The sequence below is a fragment of the Ranitomeya imitator genome, chromosome 2 (genome assembly GCF_032444005.1).
Source record: "Ranitomeya imitator isolate aRanImi1 chromosome 2, aRanImi1.pri, whole genome shotgun sequence".
Classification (NCBI taxonomy): Eukaryota; Metazoa; Chordata; class Amphibia; order Anura; family Dendrobatidae; genus Ranitomeya; species Ranitomeya imitator.
Window position 1 is genome coordinate 299,332,588 of NC_091283.1, and position 20,024 is coordinate 299,352,611.

The window sequence follows — 20,024 nt, forward strand, 5'->3', positions numbered from 1 at the left end:
GGGAAAAAAATGAACCCCAAAAATGAAACCTTCTGAACTCCAAAGAGACACTTTGACCCCTTCACAAACAAGGAATTCGCACGAAGGACCTGGAACACCATTCTGACCTGCTTCACATGAGACTCCCAATCATCCGAAAAGACCAAAATATCATCCAAATACACAATCAGGAATTTATCCAGGTACTCTCCGAAGATTTAAAGGACTGAAATACTGATGGAGCATTAGAAAGGCCGAATGGCATAACCAGGTACTCAAAATGGCCCTTGGGCGTATTAAATGCTGTTTTCCATTCATCGCCTTGTTTAATATGCACAAGATTATACGCACCACGAAGATCTATCTTGGTGAACCAACTAGCCCCTTTAATACGAGCAAACAAATCAGGAAGGAACGGCAAAGGATACTGAAATGTGACTGTAATTTTATTAAGAAGGCGGTAATCAATACAAGGTCTCAAAGAACCATCCTTCTTGGCCACAAAAAAGAACCCTGCTCCTAACGGTGATGACGACGGGCGAATATGGCCTTTCTCCAAGGATTCCTTTATATAACTCCGCATAGCGGCGTGTTCTGACACAGATAAATTGAACAATCGGCCCTTAGGAAACTTACTACCAGGAATCAAATTAATTGCACAATCACAATCCCTATGAGGAGGTAGTGCACTGGCTTTGGGCTCATCAAATACATCCCGGTAATTCGACAAAAACTCTGGAACTTCAGAAGGAGTGGAAGACGAAATAGACAAAAATGGAACATCACCATGTACCCCCTGGCAACCCCAGCTGGACACAGACATAGATTTCCAGTCCAATACTGGATTATGAACCTGTAGCCATGGCAACCCCAAAACGACCACATCATGCAGATTATGCAACACCAGAAAGCGGATATCCTCCTGATGTGCAGGAGCCATGCACATGGTCAATTGGGTCCAGTACTGAGGCTTATTCTTGGCCAAAGGCGTAGCATCAATTCCTCTCAATGGAAAAGGATACTGCAAGGGTTCCGAGAAAAAACCACAGCGCCTAGCATACTCCAAGTCCATCAAATTCAGGGCAGCGCCTGAATCCACAAATGCCATAACAGAATAGGATGACAAAGAGCAAATCAGAGTAACGGACAATAGAAATTTAGACTGTACCGTACCAATGGTGGCAGACCTAGCGAACCGCTTAGTGTGCTTAGGACAATCGGAGATAGCATGAGTGGAATCACCACAGTAAAAACATAGCCCATTCCGACGTCTGTGTTCTTGCCGTTCAGCTCTGGTCAAAGTCCTATCACATTGCATAGGCTCAGGCCCATGGTCAGATAGTACCGCCAAATGGTGCACAGCTTTACGCTCACGCAAGCGTCGATCAATCTGAATGGCCAAGGACATAGACTCATTCAGACCAGCAGGCATGGGAAATCCCACCATAACATCCTTAAGGGCTTCAGAGAGACCCTTTCTGAAGATTGCTGCCAGGGCACACTCATTCCACTGAGTGAGCACAGACCACTTTCTAAACTTCTGACAATATATCTCCGCTTCATCCTGACCCTGACAGAGCCAGCAAGATTTTCTCTGACTGATCCACTGAATTAGGTTCGTCATAAAGCAATCCAAGCGCCAGGAAAAACGCATCAACATCACGCAATGCCGGATCTCCTGGCACAAGGGAAAATGCCCAGTCTTGAGGGTCACCACGTAACAAAGAAATAATGATCTTTACTTGTTGAACAGGGTCACCTGAGGAGCAAGGTTTCAAGGCAAGAAACAATTTACAATTATTTTTGAAATTCAAGAACTTAGATCTATCACCAAAAAACAAATCAGGAATTGGAATCCTAGGCTCTGACATCGGATTCTGAACCACAAAATCTTGAATGTTTTGTACCCTTGTAGTGAGATTATCCATCCAAGAGGACAGACCTTGAATGTCCATGTTTACACCTGTGTCCTGAACCACCCAGAGGTAAAGGGGAAAAGAGAGACAAAAAACACTGCAAAGAAAAAAAAATGGTCTCAGAACTTCTCTTATCCCTCTATTGAGATGCATTAGTACTTTGGGCCACCTGTACTGTTATGACCTGGTGGTCAGGACAATAATGGACCTGGTGGTTAAGAGCACACGGGATGACCTGATAGTTACTGATAATAAAGGATGAGCTCTGGGATGTGGAAACTCTGCTGACCGCAATCCCTAATCCTATCAAACACACTAGAAATAGCCGTGGATTGCGCCTAACGCTCCCTATGCAACTCGGCACAGCCTAAGAAACTACCTAGCCCTAAAGATAGAAAAATAAAGCCTACCTTGCCTCAGAGAAATTCCCCAAAGGAAAAGGCAGCCCCCCACATATAATGACTGTGAGTAAAGATGAAAATACAAACACAGAGATGAAATAGATTTAGCAAAGTGAGGCCCGACTTACTGAACAGACTGAGGATAGGAAAGGTAGCTTTGCGGTCAGCACAAAAACCTACAAAAAGACCACGCAGAGGGCGCAAAAAGACCCTCCGCACCGACTCACGGTGCGGAGGCGCTCCCTCTGCGTCCCAGAACTTCCAGCAAGCAAGACAACAATAGAAATAGCAAGCTGGACAGAAAAATAGCAAACCAAAGAAATACAAGCTGGAACTTAGCTTTTGCTGGGAAGACAGGTCACAAGAACGATCCAGGAGTGAACTAGACCAATACTGGAACATTGACAGGTGGCATGGTGCAAAGATCTAAGTGGAGTTAAATAGAGAAGCCAGCTAACGAATTAACCTCGTCAGCTGTGGAAGGAAACTCAGAAACACCCACCAGAGGAAGTCCATGGACAGAACCAGCCGAAGTACCATTCATGACCACAGGAGGGAGCCCGACAACAGAATTCACAACAGCACGCACCAAGTAGTCCGTACCTTGCACATGTCTCCCGTGCGTCAACCGCCCAGCATCTAATACAGCAAGAAATAACCGCATTGGTGAATGCAATCTATTATTTTCTTTGTTTATTGTGGATTCCCTGCATGCTTTTTTTCCCATATGGATTGAGCACCTACAGCAGTGTTTTTGGAGGCTATCTGGCGTTCATGATTTAGTGTAGGTAACCTCACTTCATCTCTTTGAGGTAAGGTGACGCAGTGGTGCCAAACACTTTCCTGCTGTTGTCAAATATGGAATAAAAAGCCACCAAAATGTTATGTAGGTGAAAAACGTACCAAAATAAGTTCCACTCATCTTACAAAAAACAAGTCCCCACTCAGGTCCATCACTTATCAATGAAAAAAAAAAAAAGATTTCCACATTATTTAGTGGCTCAAAGGCTCTTGAAAAGCAACATTGCTTCTATAAACCAATCCAGCAATATCCGCTCTCCCAAGGGCAAATTTCCCCCTCACTTCTGAGCCTTGCAGTGGACACAAACCATATTTAGCATCTATGTATTTGGTATTGCTGCAGTGACAAGAACCCACTTAATTTATGGTGTGTGTCCTGAAGCACAATCTGGGCACTACGTGCTGAGTAATAAAATTGCATATTTGCAATTTTTACTCTCCAACATCCATTGAGTGCTAATCACCTGGAATGGTCTGTGGACCCAAAATAGTTACTACTCCTATAGACCAAATCATTGAGGGTTACACTGTCCAAAATGTAGTCACTTTTGGAGGATTTTTACTACTCTGGCTTTCTGACATTTTGTCATTTTAGAGCAAATAGTGTGTCCTATCTCCTCTGGAACCTGCTATTAAGATGTCTGTTTCTGTCAACAGGCACTGCCTTATTCATTCTGCAGGCGGCGCTGGTAATGGAGGAGATATCAGAACCAGAAGTTATGAGTGCCACCGGTTCTGTCCAGCCACTAAGGTTAGGGTACCTGGGACATGTAGTACCATCCGTTCTGGCACTATGAGTGTGTTTTATTCAGCTGAAGTAATCTTTTCCCTGCTTCACCCAATTGGAAAGTACCAAACTAACTACTAAAGCCCGAAACATATTGCTGGAAACTGCCAGATACAGCCTTGTTCTCCTCTGGTTCAGTCCTCTGTGTTCAGCTTCTGACTTGTTTACACCGTGTTCCAAATTGTTATGCAAATTGGATTTAAGTGTCATAAAGATTTCATTGTTTTATTTTTCATGGATTGTATTATGTCTCAGGGCTCAATGGATCACTGAAATTAATCTTAAACACATGTGATAATTAGTTTTCCAGGTGTAATGTGAATATAAAAATGGCTATTTTGAGTCCATTTTAGGCTACGTTCACATTTGCGTTGTGCGGGGCTGCGTCGGCGACGCACCGCACAAAGCAAACAAAAACGCAACAAAACGCATGCTAAAACGCTGCGTTTGGCGACGCATGCGTCCTTTTTTGCCAAAATTGGGACGCAAAAAAAAAGCAACTTGCTGCGTTTTCTGCGCCCCACGCTTGCGGCCAAAAAAACGCATGCGTCGCAAAATGCAGCACAACGCATGTCCATGCGCCCCCCACGTTAAATATAGGGGCGCATGACGCATGCGTCGCCGCAGCGTTTCCCGACGCTGCATCGGGAAACGCTAATGTGAACGTAGCCTTAAAATATACTGAATGCATTCAGACCATTACAGAGCAGCATTTCTTGTCATACATTTACAGACAGACAATGCTCATTGTGACACAATCTTGAGAGCTGCTTATTTATTGTCTGAAGACCTTTCAGCTTACAAACAGTTCTATTTTTCTGTTTGTTATTGTAAAACAAGGTTTATTTAACCTCTGTCTGTGGTGGGTTTATCTAACCCTTGTGGGCTTTTATGTATATGGGTTTATGGCCCATTGTCTGATGTATGACTGATATCTTGGTCTCATCCTATCTTGAAAGCTGGCCACTTGAAGGGCAGGGTGAAACCAAATGAAACATGGTGCAAATCACTATATAAGGCCAGAGAAACATGACTAAGACAGAAGCATAAACTGGTGTACCTGTACTTACAGTGTTGTGATACCTGCATAAGTGGGGACGCCCGTGCAGCGTTGGGAATTTTCCAGGGGTTCTCTGTCTTGGTGTTGCCTCTCTGATTTTCCAGACAGATGTTTAAAAGCTCCTTGGTGACGGATGATGTGAGTATATGTTCTTAATCATTATATGAATTTAATCCTTATACTGTATGTACTTTGTATCTTAAAATATACAAAGGTGTACACAATCATTAATTTTGTACTTTGAAATAAAATTGCGTTATATCGCAAGTAGTAGCCTTCTTTAAAGCCGTATCCGAACCTTAGTGATAAAAACTTGGCAATACACCAGGTGACTAATTAAAGGAAAACTACTTAAAAATGATGACATTATTAAGCAGGCCACAGTTTTCAAATAACATGGGAAAGAAAAAGGATCTCTCTGCTGCCGAAAAGCATCAAATAGTGCAATGCCTTGGACAAGGTATGAAAACATTAGATATTTCACGAAAACTTAAGAGTGATCATCATACTGTGAAGAGATTTGTGACTGAAACAGAGCACACAGTTCATGCAGATAAAGGTATAATGAGGAAGGTTTCTGCCAGACAAATTCATTGGATTAAAGGTACCTTCACACATAACGATATCGTTAACGATATCGTTGCTTTTTGTGACGTAGCAACGATATCGTTAACTAAATCGTTATGTGTGACAGCGACCAACTATCAGGCCCCTGCTGGGAGATCGTTGGTCGCTGGGGAAAGTCCAGCACTTTATTTTGTCGCTGGATCTCCCGCTGACATCGCTGAATTGGCGTGTGTGACGCCGATTCAGCGATGTCGTCACTGGTAACCAGGGTAAACATCGGGTTACTAAGCGCAGGGCCGTGCTTAGTAACCCGATGTTTACCCTGGTTACCGTTGTAAATGTAAAAAAACAAACACTACATACTTACATTCCCGGTGTCTGGTCATGTCCCTCGCCTTCAGCTTCCCGCACTGACTGGTGAGCGCCGGCCAGCCGTAAAGCAGAGCACAGCGGTGACGTCACCGCTGTACTTTACGGCCGGTGCTCAGTCAGTGCTGGAAGCTGAAGGCGAGGGATATGACCAGACACCGGGAATGTAAGTATGTAGTGTTTGTTTTTTTACATTTACAACGGTAACCAGGGTAAACATCGGGTTACTAAGCGCGATGTTTACCCTGGTTACCGGCATCGTTGGTCACTGGAGAGCTGTCTGTGTGATAGCTCTCCAGCGACGCTGCAGCGATCGACATCGTTGTCGGTATCGCTGCAGCGTCTTTTAGTGTGACGGTACCTTAAGAGAGCAGCTGCCAAAATACCATTACAAAGCAGCAAACAGATATTTGAAGCTGCTGGTGCTTCTGGAGTCCCTCAAACCTCAAGGTGTAGGATCCTTCAAAGGCTTGCTGTGGTGCATAAACCTACGATTCGGCCACCCCTAGTGTTCACAAGCAGAAACGGTTGCAGTGGGCCCAGACATACATGAAGACTAATTTTCAAACAGTCTTGTTTACTGATGAGTGTCGAGCAATCCTGGATGGTCCAGATGGATGGAGTAGTGGATGGTTGGTGGATGGCTACCATGTCCCAACAAGGCTGTGACGTCAGCAAAGAAGTGGAGGAGTCATGTTTTGGGCCGGAATCATGGGGATACAGCTGGTAGGGCCCTTTAAGGTTCCTGAAGGTGTGAAAATGACCTCTGCAAAGTATATAAAGTTTCTGACTGACAACTTTCTTCCATGGTATAAGACGCAGAAACGTGCCTTCAGGAGCAAAATCATCTTCATGTATGACAATGCACCATCTCATGCTGCAAAGAATACCTCTGAGTCATTGGCTGCTATGGGCATAAAAGGAGATAAACTTATGGTGCGGCCAACATCTTCCCCTGACCTCAGCCCTATAGAGAACCTTTGGAGTATCATCAAGCAAAAGATCTATGAAGGTGGGAGGCAGTTCAAATCAAAACAGCAGCTCTGGGAGGCTATTCTGACTTCATGCAAAGAAATACAAACAGAAACTCTCCAAAAACTCACAAGTTCAATGGATGCAAGAATTGTGAAGGTCATGTCAAAGAAGGGGTCCTATGTTAACATGTAACTTGACCTGTTAGGATGTTATGGAGTTAAATAGCTTTTTTGTTCAGTGAATGTGACCTCCTAATGCTGCAAATTCCACAAATGAGAATTTTCAGTTCTTTAAAACATATCAAATGCTTAGAAATTCTACTGTGCCTAATAATTTGGAACAGTGCATTTTGAGTTTTTATTCATTTTGGAGATTTTACTGTTATCATTGGGAGGTTTCTTCAATAAAATTTGATGTATAATCACAAGAGTGATGACTTTTCTTAGACAGACTGTCATTTGCACCGACCATTTAGGAAAATCCGAGAAAAATATAATTTGCGTAATAATTTGGTACACGGTGTATTTGTTTCCTGTTATGATCCCGGCCCTTTTACTGACTATTCTTGTGTCTTTTGATTTTTTGTATTTTCTCTGACTTCATGGTCGTGACCTGACTACCATACTATTCTTCTTACTATCTTACACTACAGAAAAGCAAGTAACAGCATGGTGCAACCAATAGGTCTCTGTGCAAGTCCAGATGTAGAGGGGTTAAAGTAGTTAAAGAGTGATGGGCAAAACTTTTACTATAGACAATAACACATCTACTGAAATAATCAAGCTGAATAGCCTTCTTAGGTATAAAAAAAATTGAGTAACTAATGGTGAAACCTAATTTGGTAATTAGAGTCTGAGGTTCTGTGGCTCTTGGCAATCTAAACTATCGTAAGGGACAATATTTTATATCACAGGATAACTATTTACTAGGGTATGTGCACACGATGCAGATTTGTAGCGTTTCGGAAGCGTTTTTTTCCGTGCTGAAATGCTCCAAAAACTAAATGGATTACTTAAGCAATGTTAATCAATTACATTCCTGAAGTGTTGTGCACATGATCCAGAAATTTCCATCCTTATTTGCAGCCTTTTATTTTCCGCAGCATGTCAATTTTTTTTGCGGATCTGCAGCTTTTCTGCACCCATTGACTTCCATTGAGTCAGTCAAATCGGCAGCAAAAACGCAGGTGTAAAAAGGTTTGTGGATTTGCTGCGGATTTTCTGTGAAAAATGCTGCGAATTGTCAATGGGAAATGATAGTAAGTGATAGATAGTCTTAGTGATAGAAAGCAGAGAGTGGTTATAAATGGTATATTCTCTAACTGGGTCGCTGTGACCAGTGGGGTACCGCATGGGTTGATGTTGGGACCTATTCTCTTCAACATATTTATTAACGATCTGGTAGAAGGTTTACACAGTAAAATATCATTATTTGTGGATGATACAAAACTATGTAAAGCAGTCAATACAAAAGATAGTATTCTGCTACAGATGGATCTGGATAAGTTGGAAACTTGGGCCGAGAGGTGGCAGATGCGGTTTAACAATGATAAATGTAAGGTTATACACATGGGAAGAAGGAATCAATATCACCATTACACACTGAACGGGAAACCACTAGGTAAATCTGACATGGAGAGGGACTTGGGGATCCTAGTTAATGATAAAATTACCTGGAGCAGCCAGTGCCAGGCAGCGGCTGCCAAGACAAACAGGATCATGGGGTGTATTAAAAGACGTCTGATACACATGATGAGAGCATTATACTGCCTCTGTACAAATCCCTGGTTAGACATGAGTACTGTGTCCAGTTTTGGGCACCGATGGTCAGGAAGGATATAATGGAACTAGAGCGAGTACAAAGGAGATTATCAAAATTAGGATTACTTAGTCTAGAAAAAAGAAAGACTGAGGGGAGATCTAATAGCCATGTATAAGGATATACAGTGGGTACGGAAAGTATTCAGAATCCTTTAAATTTTTCACTCTTTGTTTCATTACAGCCATCTGGTAAATTAAAAAAAAAAGTAGTTTTTTTCTCATTAATGTACACTCTGCATGCATGTTGGCTGAAAAAAAAAAACAGAAATGCAGAAATTTTTGAAAATGTATTAAAAAGAAAAACTGAAATATCACATGGTCATAAGTATTCAGAACCTTTGCTCAGTATTGAGTAGAAGCACCTTTTTGAGCTAGTGCAGCCATGAGTCTTCTTGGGAATGATGCAACAAGTTTTTCACACCTGAATTTGGGGATCCTCTGCCATTCTTCCTTGCAGATCCTTCCAGTTCCGTCAGGTTGGATGGTGAGCATTGGTGGACAGCTATTTTCAGGTCTCTCCAGAGATGCTCAATTGGGGTTTAGGTCAGGGCTTTGGCTGGGCCAGTCAAGAATGGTCAAAGAGTTGTTCTGAAGCCACTCCTTTGTTATTTTAGCTGTGTGCTTAGGGTCATTGTCTTGTTGGAAGGTGGACCTTCAGCCACGTCTGAGGTCCAGAGAACCCTGGAAGAGGTTTTCATCCAAGATATCTCTATACTTTGCCGCATTCATGTTTCTTTCAATGGCAGTCATCCTGTCCCTGCAACTGAAAAACACCCCCATAGCATGACGCTCCGCTGTTGGGATTGTATTGGGCAGATGATGAGCAGTGCCTGGTTTTCTCTACAGATACCGCTTAGAATTATCACCAAAAAGGTCTATCTTCATCTCATCAGACCAGAGAATCTTATTTCTCATAGTCTGGGAGTCCTTCATGTGTTTTTTAGCAAACTTTATGCAGGCTTTCATATGTCTTGAACTGAGGAGAGTCTTCCGTCGGGCCACTCTGCCATAAAGGCCCGATTGGTGGAGGGCTGCAGTGATAGTTGACTTTGTGTAACTTTCTCCCATCTCCCTTCTGCATCTCTGAAGCTCAGCCACAGTGATCTTGGGGTTGCTCTTTACCTCTCTCACCAAGGCTCTTCTCCCACAATTGCTCAGTTTGGCTGGACGGCTAGGTCGGGGAAGACTTCTGGTGGTCCCAAACTTTTTCCATTTAAGGACTATGGAAGCCACTGTGCTCTTAGGGACCTTGAGTACTGCAGAAATTCATTTGTAACGTTGGCCAGATCTGTGCCTTGCCACAATTCTGTCTCTGAGCTCCTTGGCCAGTTCCTTTGACCTCATGATTCTCATTTGGTCTGACATGCACTGTGAGCTGTGGGGTCTTACATAGACAGGTGTGTGCCTTTCCAAATCAAGTCCTATCAGCTTAACTAAACGCAGCTGGACTCCAATGAAGGAGTAGAACCATCTCAAGGAGGATCACAAGAAATGGACTGCATCTGACTTAAAGGGAACCTGTCACCTGAATTGGGCGGGACAGGTTTGCGGTCATATGGGCGCGGTTTTTGGGTGTTTGATTCACCCTTCCCTTACCCCCTGGCTGCATGCTGGCTGCAATATTGGGTTGAAGTTCATGCTGTGTCCTCCGAAGTACACGCCTGCGCAAGGCAAGATTGCCTTAATCCCCTAATCCCGACAACCGCGTCTCGTGCAATCAAAAATAATAAACCAACAAATACTCCCTGTCCGCCGTAGTCCATTTAATACCGAGTGTCCCACGGCGATCTCATGTGTAGGACGGTCACATCGGGAGATGTGACCGCTCTATCCGGCCTCCAGCGATATACTGACAGAAGATAATCGCTCCCGCAGTGTATCACTGAGCCCCTGTGAGAGTTCCCTGGAGTTCATCAGCTGATCAGCTCCGGTGCACTATCTTACGGCACCACTACATGGGAAAGTTCTCATACAGCGATAGTACTCAATCTGTACATGCTCTGCCCCCGGCGGCCATTTTCCCACAGGCCTCCACATCGCATTAATGGATGTACGGGGGGGGGGGGAGGGGCGGGCTTCCACAAAATGCCAGCGGAGCCCCCCGCACCAGAGAGCACTGCAGTCATTTTTACCCGCAGTGGCGCACATCGGAAATCTCCCTCACCCCAGCCTGCAGCAACACTCCGCTCTTGCCTCCTCCAGCAGCGATCCTGCTCCACCAGGCCAGTAGGGTAACTAGTGTGTCTTATTATCCGAAAAATATAGTATTCACTTAAATTTGTTTTGTGTTCATAGGAACATTCTAAATTTGAAAATGGTATGTAATGATATTATGGTCTTCAATGGAGAATGAAAAAGAAGAGGTTGAGCAAGGAAATGACATCACTTTGTTTTTAATTTTGTCTTTATATAGCTTACGAAATGCATATAAATCCACATAGAAAACGCGTGGATTATACACAGCGTTTATCTGCCAAGGGATGCAGAAACCTTGCATAAATTTCTGCAAGCAAATCCGCAACGTGCGCACATAACCTTATAGTACAGAGCTGAGGTGCTGTAAAATTAGATCTTGGCATTGGGAAGATGCAATGGAGACCTTTTTAACCTCTTTCTGACATTAGATGTACTATCCCGTTGAGGTGGGCCCGTATGCCCACCGACGGAATAATACGTCACAGCAATCGGCCGCGCTCCCGGCCAGGTGTCAGCTGACTATCGCAGCTGACATCCAGCACTATGTGCCAGGAGCGGTCACGGACCGCCCCGGCACATTAACCCCCGGCACACAGCGATCAAACATGATCGCAGTGTTCCGGCGGTATAGGGAAGCATCGCGCTGGGAAGGGGCTCCCTGCGGGCTTACCTGAGACCCTCGGAGCAACGCGATGTGATCGCGTTGCTCCGAGGGTCTCCTACCTTCTTCTCCCTGCAGGCCCTGAATCCAAAATGGCCGCGGGGCTGCATCCGATCCCTGCAGGGAGGTGGCTTACCAGCGCCTGCTCAGAGAAGGTGTCGGGAAGCCTCCAGGAGTGCACGTCAGATCGCTGATCTGACACAGTGCACAGCAAAGCGATGTTATAGTGTAAGAAAAAAAGAAATATTCAAATGTGTAAAAAATATATATATATATATATATATATATATATATATATATATATATATATATATATATATATATATATATATATATATATATATATATATATTGTTCCCCTAAATACATTTCTTCATTTAAATAAAAATAAAACAATGAAAATACACATATTTAGTATCGCTGCATCCGTAACGACCCGACCTCTAAAACTGTCCCACTAGTTAACCCCTTCAGTGAACATCGTAAAAAAAAGGCAAACAAACAACGCTTTATTATCATACCACCGAACAATAAGTGGAATAAAAAGCGATCAAAATATCTCACGTGCCCGAAAACGTTGCCAATAAAAACGTCAACTCGTCCCGCAAAAAACAAGACCTCACATGACTCTGTGGACCAAAATATGGAAAAATTATAGCTCTCAAAATGTGGTAACGCAAAAATTTTTTTGCAATAAAAAGCGTCTTTTAGTGTGTGACGGCTGCCAATCATAAAAATCTGCTAGAAAACCCGCTATAAAAATAAATCAAACCCCCCTTCATCACCCCCTTAGTTAGGGAAAAAATTGTAAACAATGTATTTATTTCCATTTTCCCATTAGGGTTAGGGCTAGGGTTAGGGTTGGGGCTATGGTTAGGGCTAGGCATAGAGTTGGGGCTAGGGTTTGGATTACATTTACGGTTGGGATTAGGGTTAGGGGTGTGTCAGGGTTAGGGGTGTGGATAGGGTTATGGTTGGGATTAGGGTTAGGGGTGTGGTTAGGGGTGTGGTTGGGATTAGGGTTAGGGGTGTGTTTGGGTTAGGGTTTCAGTTAGAATTGGGGGTTTCCACTGTTTAGGCACATCAGGGGCTCTCCAAACGCAACATGGCGTCCCATCTCAATTCCAGTCAATTTTGCATTGAAAAAGTCAAATGGCGCTCCTTCCCTTCCGAGCTCTGCCATGCGCCCAAACAGTGGTTTACCCCTACATATGGGGCATCGGCGTACTCAGGACAAATTGTACAACAACTTTTGGGGTCTAATTTCTCCTATTACCCTTGATAAAACTAATTGGAGCTGAAGTAAATTTTTTGTGAAATAAAGTTAAATGTTCATTTTTTTTAAAAACTCCATTTTTGGAGGACAAAAATGCGTAGACAGTATTAAAGGAAATTGAAAAGTCAGGATAAAGGGAATCTCTGATGTTATTGTTCAGAAATTCACACTTGGCCCTCACTGCACATTCAATGCTGTCAATCATAAAAGTGAAGTTTGGCCAGAAAGACTGGTCCTGGTCTTGTAGGGATCATATGAGCACATTCAGCAGCACAGAAGGGGGAGAAGGTAGATTCATCCAATAAGATATCAGGGTTCTAGGAAGCCAACAGCATCATTACCCTCAGCTTTCTCTTAGAGGACCATCATAATATTTTTCTTTTAGTGATTTTCTAACTTGTCAGTTCATTCTACATACACTGTCATTTGGCTTTGTAGTTTACCGTGGCAGGAAAGGGTTAGTGTCATCTAATCCCAGGGGGTTGGTGGATCCTCCAGGTTGTAAGTTCTATGGAAAAGGGCTTTCAATGTCCAAAGCCATTTGAACAGTTTTGGGTGGAGGAGAATGTTGTGGTCTACAGGTAAAATGGTGATCACACGATTGCAATACGGCCGGACTACAAGATCGATAAAGCAGCTGTGGCACCCCAGGAGTTCAGGTACCACAGTGGTGCTGCCTTCCTCTCGGGGAGGGTAGTGCCATGCCTGGAGACAAGTGGGATCCCTTTGGCAGGTAAATCTTACACACAACACATTCTAACTCCAGGCCAGATGGTGGAGCTCAAAACCCTGTTTGAGGGGAACTTCCCTGAATTCCATCCTGGTCTGAAGGAGTTAGTCAGTCTGTGCAAGACAAGAGACAGGAAAGGAGCTCAGAGAAGTGATTAGGAGCTCAAAGAAGGCGGCGATTGGGCCTTCTGTGAGCCAGAGCGCAGAAAACGGGCAGCGGGAGCCTGAGAGTGTGGATAACTGCAAGGTTCACAGTAGAACCGGAGGGCATAGGACTATACGTAAATTACCCATACTAAACCTGAGGTACAGCTGCAGTTAGAGCCTGGAGTTACCGTGTCAGAGACCCCAAGGGAACAGCTTAAGTTGCCTACCGTGCAGGTACTGTCCCAGGACAGGAGAGAGAAAGGGGTATCTTGCCAGCAAGCTACAGGTAGCAAAAGACCAGAAAACCAAAGCATAGTGGAAGGCTCCCAACCTGACCTGCCAAGGGGATTTCTACTTGTTTTCAGGCTGCCTGGACTCCTTCTGCACCTGTTGCCGGTAACCTGGACTGAGGCTGAATACTACTTTAGTAAACCACGTAAAGACGGCAATCCTGTGTCCTCAGTTATTTACCGGCAACCCACCATCCTTGCCATACACCTTGGGAGCCCTGGGGACCCCGCTTCACCTGTGGGAAGCGCCACCATCTTTCTGCAACATCACCCCAGAGGACCCCTTTAAGCAACGTCGGTCCCCTCTGACCGAGAACAACAGCTGGCGTCACGAATATACTTAATTCCAAAATACCCCTTAAAGACCTTTCCCCTTTAATTGAGTGCCAAGTGTTGTGAATTCTGTGGCTGAATTCACTCCTGTGGTCACAAGTGGTACTGCAGCTTCTGAGCGTCCTCCCTCAGGTGTTCTGGTGAGCTCGTTGGCTGCTTTGTTATTTAACTCCGCCTGATTCTGTCTTCCTTGCTCCTTGTCAATGTTCCAGTGTTGGATCTGAGCTTCTGGATCTTTCCTGTGGCCTGCTGCTCTGCTTAGATAAGTGCCTCTTTGCTTTTGTTGCTACTTTTTCTGTCCAGCTTGTCAATTCGTTTTGCTGGAAGCTCTGAGACGCAAAGGGTGTACCGCCGTGCCGTTAGTTCGGCACGGTGGGTCTTTTTGCCCCCTTTGCGTGGTTTTTTGCTTTAGGGTTTTTTGTAGACTGCAAAGTTCTCTTTGCTATCCTCGCTCTATCTAGAATATCGGGCCTCACTTTGCTGAATCTATTTCATCCCTACGTTTTGTCTTTTCATCTTGCTAACAGTCATTATATGTGGGGGGCTGCCTTTTCCTTTGGGGTATTTCTCTGAGGCAAGTCAGGCTTGTATTTCTATCTTCAGGCTAGTCAGTTCCTCAGGCTGTGCCGAGTTGCATAGGTAGTGTCAGGCGCAATCCACAGCTGCCTTTAGTTGTGTTTAGGATAGGTTCAGGTATTGCGGTCTACAGAGATTCCACGTCTCAGAGCTCGTTCTATTGTTTTTGGGTTATTGTCAGATCACTGTATGTGCTCTGATTGCTGGCACACTGTGTCACTGGATTGCCTACATAACAGTACAAGGAGCCAAACTAATGATTCTCAATAGAGGGAAAAAAGAAGTTCTGACATTTTTTTTTCTCAGTTCTGTGTTCAGTCTTTTTTTTTCCCCTAGACATTTGGGTGTTTCAGGACACAGGTGTGGACATGGATATTCAGGGTCTGTGCTCTTCAATGGATAATCTCGTTACAAATGTACAAAGGATTCAAGATACTATTGATCAGAAATCTATGTTAGAACCAAGAATTCCTATTCCTGATTTGTTTTTTGGTGATAGAACTAAGTTTCTTAATTTCAAAAATAATTGTAAGCTATTTCTGGCCTTGAAACCTCATTCTTCTGGTAATCCTATTCAACAGGTTTTGATTATTATTTCTTTTTTGCGCGGCGACCCTCAGGACTGGGCATTTTCTCTTGCGCCAGGAGACCCTGCATTGAGTAATGTCAATGCGTTTTTCCTGGCGCTCGGATTACTTTACGATGAGCCTAATTCAGTGGATCAGGCTGAGAAAAATTTGCTGGCTTTGTGCCAGGGTCAGGATGATATAGAAGTATATTGTCAGAAATTTAGGAAGTGGTCAGTACTCACTCTGTGGAATGAATCTGCGCTGGCAGCTTTGTTCAGAAAGGGTCTCTCTGAGGCTCTTAAGGATGTCATGGTGGGTTTTCCTATGCCTGCTGGTTTGAATGAGTCTATGTCTTTGGCCATTCAGATCGGTCGACGCTTGCGCGAGCGTAAATCTGTGCACCATTTGGCGGTATTGTCTAAGATTAAACCTGAGCCTATGCAGTGCGATAGGACTATGACCAGAGTTGAACGGCAAGAACACAGACGTCTGAATGGTCTGTGTTTCTACTGTGGTGATTCCACTCATGCTATTTCTGATTGTCCTAAGCGCACTAAGCGGTTCGATAGGTCTGCCGTCATTGGTACTGTACAATCCAAATTCCTTCTGTCCATTACCTTGATATGCTCTTTGTCATCGTATTCTGTCATGGCGTTTGTGGATTCAGGCGCTGCCCTGAATCTGATGGATTTGGATTATGCTAAACGTTGTGGGTTTTTCTTGGAGCCTTTGCGGTGTCCTATTCCGTTGAGAGGAATTGATGCTACACCTTTGGCCAAGAATAAACCTCAGTACTGGACCCAGCTGACCATGTGCATGGCTCCTGCACATCAGGAAGTTATTCGCTTTCTGGTGCTACATAATCTGCATGATGTGGTCGTGTTGGGGTTGCCATGGCTGCAAACTCATAATCCAGTATTGGATTGGAACTCTATGTCGGTATCCAGCTGGGGTTGTCAGGGGGTACATGGTGATGTTCCATTTTTGTCTATTTCGTCATCCACTCCTTCTGAGGTCCCAGAGTTCTTGTCTGATTATCAGGATGTATTTGAAGAGCCCAAGTCCGATGCCCTACCTCCGCATAGGGATTGTGATTGTGCTATCAATTTGATTCCTGGTAGTAAATTCCCTAAAGGTCGATTATTTAATTTATCCGTGCCTGAACACGCCGCTATGCGCAGTTATGTGAAGGAATCCCTGGAGAAGGGACATATTCGCCCATCGTCATCACCACTGGGAGCAGGGTTCTTTTTTGTAGCCAAGAAGGATGGTTCGCTGAGACCGTGTATTGATTACCGCCTTCTTAATAAGATCACTGTTAAATTTCAGTATCCCTTGCCATTGTTATCTGACTTGTTTGCTCGGATTAAGGGGGCTAGTTGGTTCACTAAGATAGATCTTCGTGGTGCGTATAATCTGGTGAGAATCAGGCAAGGAGATGAATGGAAAACTGCATTTAATACGCCCGAGGGTCATTTTGAGTATCTAGTGATGCCGTTCGGACTTGCCAATGCTCCATCTGTGTTTCAGTCTTTTATGCATGACATCTCCCGTGAGTATCTGGATAAATTCCTGATTGTTTACTTGGATGACATTTTGATCTTCTCAGATGATTGGGACTCTCATGTGAAGCAGGTCAGAATGGTTTTCCAGGTCCTGCGTGCTAATTCTTTGTTTGTGAAGGGATCAAAATGTCTCTTCGGTGTGCAGAAAGTTTCATTTTTGGGGTTCATCTTTTCCGCTTCTACTATCGAAATGGATCCGGTTAAGGTCCAAGCCATCCAGGATTGGACTCAGCCGACATCTCTGAAAAGTCTGCAAAACTTCCTGGGCTTTGCTAATTTTTATCGTCGCTTCATCTGTAATTTTTCTAGCATTGCCAAACCATTGACCGATTTGACCAAGAAGGGTGCTGATTTGGTTAATTGGTCTTCTGCTGCTGTGGAAGCTTTTCAGGAGTTGAAGCATCGTTTTTGTTCTGCCCCTGTGTTGTGTCAACCAGATGTTTCTCTTCCGTTCCAGGTCGAGGTTGATGCTTCTGAGATTGGAGCAGGGGCGGTTTTGTCACAGAGAGGTTCTGGTTGCTCAGTGTTGAAACCATGTGCTTTCTTTTCCAGGAAGTTTTCGGCTGCTGAGCGTAATTATGATGTGGGCAACCGAGAGTTGCTGGCCATGAAGTGGGCATTCGAGGAATGGCGTCATTGGCTTGAAGGAGCTAAGCATCGCGTGGTGGTATTGACTGATCATAAGAACCTTACTTATCTCGAGTCTGCCAAGCGCTTGAATCCTAGACAGGCCCGTTGGTCGTTATTTTTTGCCCGCTTCGATTTTGTGATTTTGTACCTTCCGGGCTCTAAAAATGTGAAGGCGGATGCTCTGTCTAGGAGTTTTGTGCCCGACTCTCCGGGTTCATCTGAGCCGGCGAGTATCCTCAAGGAAGGAGTCATTGTATCTGCCATCTCCCCTGATTTGCGGCGAGTGTTGCAAAAATTTCAGGCGAATAAACCTGATCGTTGTCCGGCGGAGAAACTGTTCGTCCCTGATAGGTGGACTAATAAACTTATCTCTGAACTTCATTGTTCGGTGTTGGCTGGTCATCCTGGAATCTTTGGTACCAGAGAGTTAGTGGCTAGATCCTTCTGGTGGCCATCTCTGTCACGGGATGTACGTACTTTTGTGCAGTCCTGTGGGATTTGTGCTAGGGCTAAGCCCTGCTGTTCACGTGCCAGTGGGTTGCTTTTGCCCTTGCCGGTCCCAAAGAGGCCTTGGACACATATTTCGATGGATTTCATTTCTGACCTTCCCGTTTCTCAAAAGATGTCAGTCATTTGGGTGGTCTGTGATCGCTTTTCTAAAATGGTCCATCTGGTGCCCTTGGTTAAATTGCCTTCCTCCTCTGATTTGGTGCCTTTGTTCTTCCAGCATGTGGTTCGTTTGCATGGCATTCCTGAGAATATTGTTTCTGACAGAGGTTCCCAGTTTGTTTCAAGATTTTGGCGAGCCTTTTGTGGGAGGATGGGCATTGACCTATCTTTTTCCTCGGCTTTCCATCCTCAGACTAATGGCCAGACCGAACGAACCAATCAGACCTTGGAAACATATCTGAGATGTTTTGTTTCTGCAGACCAGGATGATTGGGTGTCCTTTTTGCCGTTGGCTGAGTTCGCCCTTAATAATCGGGCCAGCTCGGCTACCTTGGTCTCTCCATTTTTCTGCAATTCTGGGTTCCATCCTCGTTTCTCTTCAGGACAGGTTGAGTCTTCGGACTGTCCTGGTGTGGATACGGTGGTGGACAGGTTGCAGCAGATCTGGACTCAGGTAGTGGACAATTTGACCTTGTCCCAGGAGAAGGCTCAACTTTTCGCTAATCGCAGACGCAGTGTGGGTCCCCGACTTCGTGTTGGGGATCTGGTTTGGTTATCTTCTCGTCATATTCCTATGAAGGTTTCCTCTCCTAAATTTAAACCTCGTTTTATTGGTCCGTATAGGATTTCTGAGATTCTCAATCCTGTGTCTTTTCGTCTGACCCTCCCAGACTCCTTTTCCATACATAATGTATTCCATAGGTCGTTATTGCGGAGATACGTGGCACCTATGGTTCCATCTGTTGAGCCTCCTGCCCCGGTTTTGGTGGAGGGGGAATTGGAGTATATTGTGGAGAAAATTTTGGATTCTCGTGTTTCTAAACGGAAACTCCAGTATCTGGTTAAATGGAAGGGTTATGCTCAGGAAGATAATTCCTGGGTTTTTGCCTCTGATGTCCATGCTCCAGATCTTGTTCGTGCCTTTCATGTGGCTCATCCTGGTCGGCCTGGGGGCTCTGGTGAGGGTTCGGTGACCCCTCCTCAAGGGGGGGGTACTGTTGTGAATTCTGTGGCTGAATTCACTCCTGTGGTCACAAGTGGTACTGCAGCTTCTGAGCGTCCTCCCTCAGGTGTTCTGGTGAGCTCGTTGGCTGCTTTGTTATTTAACTCCACCTGATTCTGTCTTCCTTGCTCCTTGTCAATGTTCCAGTGTTGGATCTGAGCTTCTGGATCTTTCCTGTGGCCTGCTGCTCTGCTTAGATAAGTGCCTCTTTGCTTTTGTTGCTACTTTTTCTGTCCAGCTTGTCAATTCGTTTTGCTGGAAGCTCTGAGACGCAAAGGGTGTACCGCCGTGCCGTTAGTTCGGCACGGTGGGTCTTTTTGCCCCCTTTGCGTGGTTTTTTGCTTTAGGGTTTTTTGTAGACTGCAAAGTTCTCTTTGCTATCCTCGCTCTATCTAGAATATCGGGCCTCACTTTGCTGAATCTATTTCATCCCTACGTTTTGTCTTTTCATCTTGCTAACAGTCATTATATGTGGGGGGCTGCCTTTTCCTTTGGGGTATTTCTCTGAGGCAAGTCAGGCTTGTATTTCTATCTTCAGGCTAGTCAGTTCCTCAGGCTGTGCAGAGTTGCATAGGTAGTGTCAGGCGCAATCCACAGCTGCCTTTAGTTGTGTTTAGGATAGGTTCAGGTATTGCGGTCTACAGAGATTCCACGTCTCAGAGCTCGTTCTATTGTTTTTGGGTTATTGTCAGATCACTGTATGTG

At 44.6% G+C, this 20,024-nt stretch overlaps 1 protein-coding gene across 1 annotated transcript in view; it reads right to left on the reverse strand.

The window, feature by feature from the left end:
- Positions 1–20,024, reverse strand: part of LOC138663339 (zinc finger protein 585A-like) — an 83,295-nt gene that overhangs the window by 4,729 nt on the left and 58,542 nt on the right. The window contains exon 8 of the mRNA XM_069749516.1: positions 13,814–13,818. Within this exon, the coding sequence (XP_069605617.1) occupies positions 13,814–13,818 (5 nt within the window). The remainder of the gene's footprint in view (positions 1–13,813; positions 13,819–20,024) is intronic.